Raw genomic sequence first — 9,772 nt, forward strand, 5'->3', positions numbered from 1 at the left:
GTTATAGTCAATGACCTTTTTCTGACTAAATGAAACGTTAAATCAATAAAAAATGCATTTCCATGGACTAAATCGCTGATTAAACATATTGACTTGTTCATCACTTAAAGACGAGCCAAAGATGTCTGGCAGAAACGCGATCCAGTCAGAAGTCATTTTGTTGGAAGAGGCCCGAGGAGTTGACTAGAGAAACAATCAGAAGGACGTAGTAAGGACAGGTGTTTACAGTTGTCTTAATACCTGTACCATGCCCCGATTCCAAAAAAAAAAAAAAAAAAACATGCATCAAGAATCATTCTTTTAATTTGTATTTTTTTTTTTTTTTTTATCGTCATGTTGAAATCAATCAATCTCAAGGAATTCTCATTCAAGTAATCCACTCCTCACCCCACCCTCTTTTACTGCAAGGTACGCCAATGGGCAAAAAGTGTTTTGTTACTTGAACCACCAAATCTGAATTTCTCTCAGGTAAAAACGATAACTTAAAGAGCACCCACAATGGCCCATAAAGGCAGTAAAAGTACCAATTATTTTTTCGCTTCATCGCCAAGCTGCCAAATTAACACGTCAATTAGTATGAGGATGGATCCGCGTGCAGTGGACACATCCTCTGTATACTGACGGACAAAAATGGGCAATGGGCGGACACTCCAGAGAACCAAATAAGCTATTACGTTGTTTTTACAACTAAATAAAATGCACTCTTATGGAAAAATTAAAAGAAATGGTAAGAATATGAAGCGGTAGCATCTTCCACAATGCTGATCATTGAAAAAGGTGCCATCTCCACATAATACAACATCATTGGCAGATGCTGCTGTTTTGGTTCGCAACAGTTCAAATAGCCTCAGCAGTCGACTCGCTGCGTGTTTGTGAACAGTCGCCGCTCGGAACTGGATCGTTCTTACCACCTTTTCTGTCTTAACCTTGCCCCTTTATTACGTACCATCAGATTCTCAACACAAATGACAAACTAACTCTTTCTTGCCACCTCATCACACACTTTGGAGCCGTGTTTCAGTCCAAGGAGTGTCTTGAGCTCGATCTTACTCTGTCTTTGTTTGTCTGACAAGATCGCGCTCACACTCTCCGCGTAGAAGGGGCCGGGGAGGTCCATCACCAGAACGGAGACATGATGTCAAGAATCGCCAGTCCCATCATCACAGCAGCAGCTCCGGCCTGCCCAGGGAGCATTCTACATCCAGGTGATGTTACTAGCACAAGTGTTCTTCCTGAGCACAGTCATGGCGGCAAATAAGATACACTTCTGACACGTATGGTTTTCATAAAGGGATGACGACTAGTAATTAACAGAAGTTGGAGAAGCCATGCTAATTGCTAAGCTAACCTATGAAACACTGGAATTTAGTGCTTGGGGGATCAAGTACACTTTTCACAGAAGTCTGATTCTAACCGCGTTAATGCGCATAGTATACAATGTTGAACAGCAAAATAGCAGGTACCTTTCTAAGTGTCTTATTCACCACGCTAAACAGGTCCAAACCCGGAAATGAATTGCGTTGCGTTAAGGCGTACGCCATACGGGAGGGAGGAGTGGCCTATAGTCTTGAAATTATTAATTTAGAATAAGAAATGTATCAGTTATTTTTCGATTTTCACAATAGTCTTGAGTTTTTATTTGGACTTTTGACATCTGCACAACAAATGCTCTCAAAATTACTATTTTAATTACTAATAATTAATTGCAGTAGAACTTTTTTTAATCAATTTAGCTTTGCTAACACACCATACTACCCATTCAGAAATACTAAATTGAAACAGAAATGTATATTTGTGTTTGAAATTGCCCCACTGAACATGTTTCGAGACAAGAAAATACAGTTTGCTGCTATGCACAAAGTGTATTTTGGACATTAAAAAGTGTATGTAAATGTAAAAAAGAAAAACCCCATTCATTCCTCATATTGTCGCATTTTCATATTTAATAAAACGCTTACTTCAGGTCCCTTGGATTGATCTGCAAAAAAATTGCTCCTCAAATCAAGTAATTGATTAGCAGAACTGCTCCGCAAAGAATAAAGGTTATTTCAAGCTTTGTTTCATTTTCAAACAAAACAAATTTAGCAGCTTCAAGACAATTGTCGACTCAATACAATGTTGAAAGTAATGCTTTGCTACACGTTTCCTCATGAGTAAGCCTTGGTTTGATAAACTGACTGACTGTGTTAGACACCAAATGACTGAAAGGTAATTAAACACTGTGCAGAGTCTGCACTGATGTAGCCCTTGCCTTGCCTTGCCTTTATCACAGTCACATCAAATTAATTCAAAGGGGAAACTAGCTTCATGCTAAAATCAACAGTAAATCAATAGAAGCAATCAATTGTACAAATGTAGCCTTGGGTCTCCCACCTAGAGACAATGATACACCCCTGCCACTGCCTGGCAGCTTGATAATCACCGTAACTTTTCGTTGTGGCTTTGATCAGCAGAGATGTGGCGAATAATTCCTGGTCTAAAACAAGTAGCAGCCATGACAAGCTGCAGTAAAGATTCCTTGGCTTCTTTTCCTTTGCAGTCTGCGGAAAGAAAAAAAAAAAAAAAAAACGTTTGGAAAAGGCAGGTGATCGGTATAAAATCTTGGAAGGTAATTGTACAAAGATTGTGTTTGTCACATGGATTACAGCCCAGCCCGGTCAGATCAACCAACTACCATGCAACAAACTCCACCACCAAAGAGTAAAAACAATAGGCCTACCATACAAAAGCCTTTTTGACCGCCAGTGGAACATTTATTGTTAGTGTAAGACATAAAAAAAATCAATTTCCCTGAATCCGGTTCAGGTTTTGAATATGTGCATGCCATTGTCAAACAAGAACTCCCTATATGTTTTGTTAGCATGTCTTTTCCAACTGATGCTTAAGTGCAGTATGTTTTTTAAGTGGAGAAACAACCACCCCAAACTGAGACGAATAGAGCTGAACTAATACTGTGTGTTAAAAAAAATGACATTTGAGTCACCATGCTCTCAATGGACGTGTCCACTTTCCCGGAATCATAATGGCAGTTTGCAGAATGACTGAAAATGAGCAAATCATTCACTTAATGTTCTCACTTTGGTGCAACATGCATTGAATAATGGCTACTACGACTGTGATTTTCATGCTTTGATTAAAGAGTCATTGTGTTATCAGTGTGCGTCCAGCTCCAGGTGGTTGTCACGGTAACGTTGTCGAAACTTTGCGTTTGCATATAAGGAGGAATAGGAAAATGCTAACATCCGATGCTCTGAAAACAAGGCCATGATTCGATACATAGTTAGCATTAGCTTTGTCCCGCTAACATAACAATAGCACACCGCTAATTGAGTCATAAATAAAATCGCAACATAAAGCTTGACAAGATGGATTTGTTAGCGCTGAACCTTCATTCTCGCAAGTCAATTGGTCTTGTAAGGTCTTGAGTGGGGGGGCGGGCGTTGGTCTTTTCATGATGGATGTGCATCCCGTTGCTAATTAGTGTAACCTTCTGCACTATAAGGGAAGGGTTATGCTCAATTTATCAATTAAAGCAGCTTTCAATCACCAGTGCAGCTGATTGAAGTCACCACCCCCTCAGCTCTGTTTCGCCAGGAAACGGCGCAGTCGTCACTTCTCAACAGCATCCCAAGTATCTCCAAATGTCAAACCAATAACGGTGCTTTATATGAAGCATTTATGAATCTATGCCCTTGGCACAGCGGTAGACCCTCTTCCTGTTTTCTGGAGAGGGGGAGCACTGTCATGAGCCAGATGTTCAATATTCAATTTTAATGTTTTTTTTTGTTGTTGAGGTTTTACCGAAATAATGGGAATGTTTAACAGATAACTATTATTAGTGCACTGCGGCGTGTAATGTGCTTTTGGCGACATGCTAACAAGACTTTGATGTCAACTGGAACTGACAGTTTTTCCAAGCAAGAATTTAGAAAGCAGCAATCGGCTGAGCATACAAGCCCTCCCCCAATCTTAGATGTATTATTGCTGTCTACATTCAGAATGTTAAAGAGCCTTGTATTTGTCACAATTATTTCCCGCAGGTCTCCCCTGGTAAAAAGTAAGAGCTCCCTGTCCTTGGGGACCAAGAAGACAGCCGGTTCCTCTGTTTCCCCTTACCCATCACCCATTCGAGGTTTGTCAGCATCATCAAGCCCCGTCTCCAGCCTGGCCCAGTCCAGGTAAGCCCTCAGTTTGCTTTTCTGTATCACTCTGTGTATTCTGAGCAATGTTGACCACGATTGATGTGATAGCCGGCGGGTTGCTGGTTGATGATCTGCAGGTTGATACTGCGCTTCCCTTTCTTCTATTTGTCTCCTCATTTGACTGTTCCAGATTACTGCGTTGCTTTGAACATTTTAGAACGTATCATGCATATTGTATGGCTCCTCCTGTTAACCCGATTGGTTTCTTTCTCTCCCTCCCCGCTTTGCATTTGCGTTTGTCGAATGCCGCTTGTCCTCTCGCCTCTCTGCAGGGGTGCTTCTCAGGAGAAAGAGCCCGTTTCCTCTTCCATAGTATCGGCTGTTCAGTCCAGAATTACTCAGGTATTGTGCTCCTTGCTCTTATCCTAATGATTTCATCTCCAAAACATCCCAGTCCAAAGGAGTGATAATTGCCATATTTGTCGTGCACTACTAAAATGCTAAATAATGTATAGCCTAACAGTAGTAAAACAGCCTCAAAGCTCTAAGGTTGCACGACACTTCAGGTTCGAAACACCATCACCCGAGACCAACATGTCGAGCAAGACATCAGGTAAATTCATTTGGGATACTTATTCCAAAAGAGTATTAAGATTCTTTAGCCATTGTGTGTGTGTCTACACTCGTTATCGCAGTTCAAAGGCATTTGCACCTTTGTCATTGAAGTCAAGACTGTTGTATTGTTTACGCTTTTCTATTAACCGTGGTGTTTCTGGTTTTTTTTTTTTTTAAATGAGTGTGCAGTTGATAAAGGTTTTAGAGTAGTGACAGTTAAAAACTTTAGATGATTATTTCCACGATCAAAAAGCAGACAAATCGGAGGTGGAAGGAGCTGTTTTAAGTCCACTGCTTTTCCTGAACATGAACAATTCCTTTCTAATTTACGCCCAGTTTGGGTCAATCTGCAGCCATTTCAAATTACAACCAAGCCTAAGCCTTTTTTGGTCTACAATATGCAGAAGCTCATCCGCGAAATAAAGCGGAACAGAGTTTGGACAGGATCCTCGCTTGGCCCGATTAAAATCTAGTGGCATGAAGCGGCACATAAATCGTGATCACCTATACTAATGTTGAATGTGTTTATAAGGGGCATTGCTTTCAGTGGACTGTGTGGAATGACAAGTGTGACCCTTGCGAACATTAGAAATTAGAAAACAGCCGGGGAGTTTTCGGATGCACTTTACAGCTTCAAGCACTACAATTAAGAGGTCCACAAAGAGAAACGGACATTTTTTAAATTGTGGAAGTGTGGACTCACTGGGTAGTGTGGTGTCTGTGTGTAATGCTCACTGTAATCCTCCTGTGAAAGCACAGCACATTAGTCAGTGTAATCGTGCTCTCACTCACCCAAAATATACTCTGACCTTGGTCAACACTCTCTGCGCTCCGCCCTGTTTAACATTACGGTGTCAAATTTATGGGGCCCATCAAGCTGCTTTTCATAATCGGATGCGCGCGCACAGATCACCCCTGAAAGAAAAATGTATTGTCTGATTGTAGAAAGCTATAAATTGCGGAAAGCTGGTTAGTTGGGCGTTGATGTGGCCACTCGTGTGTCTCCAATGGCGTTTCCCGGGATGGCTGCCCGGCCGCAGCCCTGATACAAAACCACACATCTCAGGCCTACCGAGGGAGACAAAACACGTTTATTTGTTCCGCCAACTCGCGGCTCCTCTTGCCTGTGTGGCAGCATGAAATCCGTAACTCCTGTTGTTCTCTACCGAGTGATTGCAGTCACAGCCACTTATTACAACTTAAACTCCCACCTGTGATGTTTTACAAACACACCGTGAATAATTCAACACCTCCTAATAGCCTTGTTGCTAGTCACCTCACCCCGCCTCATCGCTATCGTGTTTGTCGTTGCGTTCTCGTCTGCTCCGCCTCGCTGTTTTTTTTTTTTTTTTTTTTTTGCATATGCAGTGTTATGCATCCCATCCTGCAGCATTTTGTCTTACATATCTGCACTTCCATCAATTTTGTGATTTTTTTTTTTCCCACCACCCGCCCCTTTTTAGAGTATTATTTTTCATCACTGACACAGCTGGGTTAAGGCTTGGCTGGTGAACGCCCCCCCCAAAAAAAAAAAAAACAACAGCAACAAACAAACGTGAATGTTTTGTTGAGGTGATGCTGTTTTGACATGATTTTTAATGAGTTGAGAATCAACTTGGCTGGTGTACAGACTATGTATCGTTATCACAAAGTGAGGCTCGGTTGTTAGTGCAACCATACCCAAAAGAAACCTCACTCCTCCCGCCCCTTTCACATTCCCTTTCCGCTAAATTGGCACATCAGAGACGCAAAAGTGGAGCTGACATTTATTATTTTTTCGGACTGAATTCACAGGAGCAGGACATTGGCGGTGTCCATATTGCACATACTTATTGAACCAATTAGATGTTTTTTCCTACTGTAACTTAAATTGGTATTATAAATTACTTTTTTTTTTTTTTTTTTTTAACGTGACTTGAACATTTTACTTGATTACATTCTTAATTGTCTTTACCTCCTATTGGCAATTTTCTTTGTAGAAATTATGTGCTATTGCCTCAGAGTGACTTAAGTTAAAGGAAAAACCAGATTCATTGCCCCTCTAAAAAGGGAGTTGGTTCCCTTAGTGATCAGCAACCATTTTGAAGCTGAGAGCTTGGGTACTGATTAATGTGACGGGCGACCGCCAATTTAATACACACTTTCGAAATAATACATTTGCTCACATGTCATTATTAGCATCCACCAGTAATAATATTTGGTTATGTGAAGACACTGATCATGTTCATGATTCCTCACAATGATGAGCAAAAAAATAAATATCAATATTCAACACCATTTTTTTTTCCCCCTATGAACTTCTAATCTTTACATTTTCGGAAATCCCAATGTTCTATCACCTCTGAGCTATTTTAGAACAAGCCCGCCGGCTACTCAAGTGGTCCTCGGGGTCTACCCGGTCGGTGCCCGTGGGCACCACATTGACCACCTCTGCCTTTTATGCTAATAAGGCCGTGATAGGTCTCACCAGTTTGTCTTGTGAGTCAACAGCTATTCAAGTTCAAGCAAAGCTAAATCAGATCTTCCAGGAACTGACCCAGAATGTTCAAACGTGACATGAGACCGACTGTCGAGGTGGCGCTAGCTGCAGGCATAAGCGAAACGGTAATCAAAGGCAGAATAAGGAATGCGAATAGAAAAGCCTGCCAGCAGCTCTTTGTGGCAGACTAACGGCGGCCGGTGGCCTGACTCGTGCGCGCCTTGACAACAAGCTCCCACACCGGGAGGAAGAAAGTGTGGCTACAGGCACTGCGTCGTCAGCGTGAGGCATCACTGACAAGTGCGTGTTTAGTGTAGATTTCCCGTCACTGGGGGGGGGGGGGAAGGGGAAAAAATGAAATGAAATGGTCTTTTGAATGATGTGATATGACAATTTGACCCCCTCTGATTACAGCTGTTAATTTGTCTCCTCTTTCAGCAGTGCTCAAGGGGTGGGTATTTGTCCATTTGCGAATGAATCACTCCCGGGATGTGAGCTAGCGCATCCTTGGAGAGGAAGGGAAATGAATGGGGGGGGGGGGGGGGGGGGGGGGGGCTCCCTTAGCATGCAACAGCTGTAAAAACATGTCTCTCATCGGCATGCAAAGGGCTTCACACGTTTGCAATATGAGCGCTTCTGCTCTTTGCATCCATGCTGGTAAAGCCCCAATTTGCTTCCGCAAAGCTTTGCGCCGAATGTCTCCCAGCTTCTTAATAAAGTAGACTGCAGAGCCAGAGGGACACCGGAAAACAGAAGCGCCAAGGACATCCAAACTTGCTCGAGTGTGGACGAGCGAGCGTCTATATTAGGGCTGTCAAACTCATTTTCAGGCCACTACAGATTTATGCTTGCCCTCGCAGCGCCAGCTGGAACTGTGGCGAAAAAATGTGTGAACTTTTCATCATACATTATTAGATGATGGCCCCTGCATTCGATTAAACCGTTCAACATCTAATTTGAATCGGGGGATGGCGTTATCCCTCAATGTATCGTTGACACTGCTTTCAAAGATATCGTTACTTTTTTTCTAGCGTATCAGATTTTTTGAAATTTTCTTTTATTTTTAAGTTTGACCCCTAAAAGCGCAGTACGGGTTTTTTTTTTCCCTAAAAGCGCAGTACGGGGTTTTTTTTCCACTCGTAATTTATAGGCGATTCAGAAAAAAAAAAAAAATCCACCTGTTGCTGAACCTTACCCATGATGCATAAATCTTACTACAGTAAATATATTTTACTAGATTACATATTATTGTTGTTATGAAAACCTGATGTGCTAGAGAAAAAACGAGGATTCGGAATCAGTGCGAAACAATTTCATCTGGAGAAGTTCACTTGTATTTCAGATTTAAAAAAAAAAAAAAAAAAAAAAAAAAAAAGGTTGACATTATCAACCTATAGTAGACATTTTAGCAGTCCATTTTAATTCCATAGTTAAAATGATGTTGATGGTTGTCAATTAATCCTGAAGATGTTTTTTTTTTCCATTTCAAAATGGCAACCCTTGGAAATGCAAATACATAAAGAAAATAAAACTGCAAGGGAGGAGCAGCGTTTGTATTTACCTCTTGACATAAAGCTGTTGGTTAAGGTTAGAAAGATATGAGTGTGGTGAGAAAATGGACCACTGCAGCGAAATGAAGACTGTGGAATACAATAGAGCGTCCAAGGCTAAGGCTTTTTCCCCACTGAACCGAACCTTGTTTTGTTTCTGTCGCTCTGTTTTTAGGATCTAATGGCAAAAGTACGTGCCATGCTCGCCTCGTCAAAGGTTTTCCAGCCTCCCACATCCTGAAGACATCTTGGCCGTCTGCGAACCGATCACGCTCAATTTCCAGGAGATTACTCAGCTGGAGTCTCTGAGCTTTTGTTTAGCATAGGTTCATCTTTGAGAGTCGGATTGCCTCAAGTCACATTTAAGATGAAAGGTCTCGTTTGACCGCCTATTGAGAAAGTGGCTCAGTCGCTGATTCCACCCCCCCCCCCCCCCCCCCCACGTATGAAATACATTTGATCTTTTGCTTTTACAAGTCCTTAATGTTTGGGACTTATCCAAAGATTGTGAAGCTCCTTCTATGAAGGATAATCAGTATTCACATCTGTCAACTCCAGAACGCACCTTTCTCTATATATTTAAATTTTATACTTGCCCTCAGCGCTAGTGTGGCCTTGTATTTCTGTTCCTGATCCAAACTGTCAATAAAGTTGAATGAATAATTCTGTCACTGCCCGGACTCAAAAGTGACGTTTCATTCTTTATCCCATCCCAAACTAAATTGTGTTTTGTCTTGGGTTTAAAGACTGCGTTCGGACCGTTTGGATAGCTGGCTGCTGTCCTTATTTATGTCAAGCGGCTAGAATAAATCCACGGACCTGAATCACGGGTTGGTTCCTTCATTGCAATGTGGACTGATAAGATGGAAGAATGCTTTCTTGTCCTCAAACCTAAATCAATGACTGTACTGTGATGCCGGCGATAAAACCCCACGAGCCAATCGGTTCGTTGTCTGATGTCCTCCGGGTGTTTGGGTCTAAAATGG

General features: G+C 41.8%; 1 protein-coding gene across 2 annotated transcripts in view; it reads left to right on the top strand.

Annotated features, from left to right (window-relative positions):
* The window catches only part of sfswap (splicing factor SWAP), a 32,306-nt gene extending 22,846 nt beyond the window's left edge, over positions 1–9,460 (top strand). For both annotated transcript variants that reach the window (XM_086053755.1, XM_086053756.1), the window contains exons 16-19: positions 1,074–1,205; positions 4,041–4,178; positions 4,475–4,544; positions 8,962–9,460. In XM_086053755.1, coding sequence (XP_085909881.1) covers positions 1,074–1,205; positions 4,041–4,178; positions 4,475–4,544; positions 8,962–9,027 — 406 coding nt within the window. In that variant the 3' untranslated portion in view covers positions 9,028–9,460. The remainder of the gene's footprint in view (positions 1–1,073; positions 1,206–4,040; positions 4,179–4,474; positions 4,545–8,961) is intronic.
* Positions 9,461–9,772: the final 312 nt, after the last annotated feature.

Source organism: Filicampus tigris, chromosome 15 (genome assembly GCF_054856515.1).
Source record: "Filicampus tigris isolate MCC_2025a chromosome 15, RoL_Ftig_1.0, whole genome shotgun sequence".
In the NCBI taxonomy this organism is placed as follows: domain Eukaryota; kingdom Metazoa; phylum Chordata; class Actinopteri; order Syngnathiformes; family Syngnathidae; genus Filicampus; species Filicampus tigris.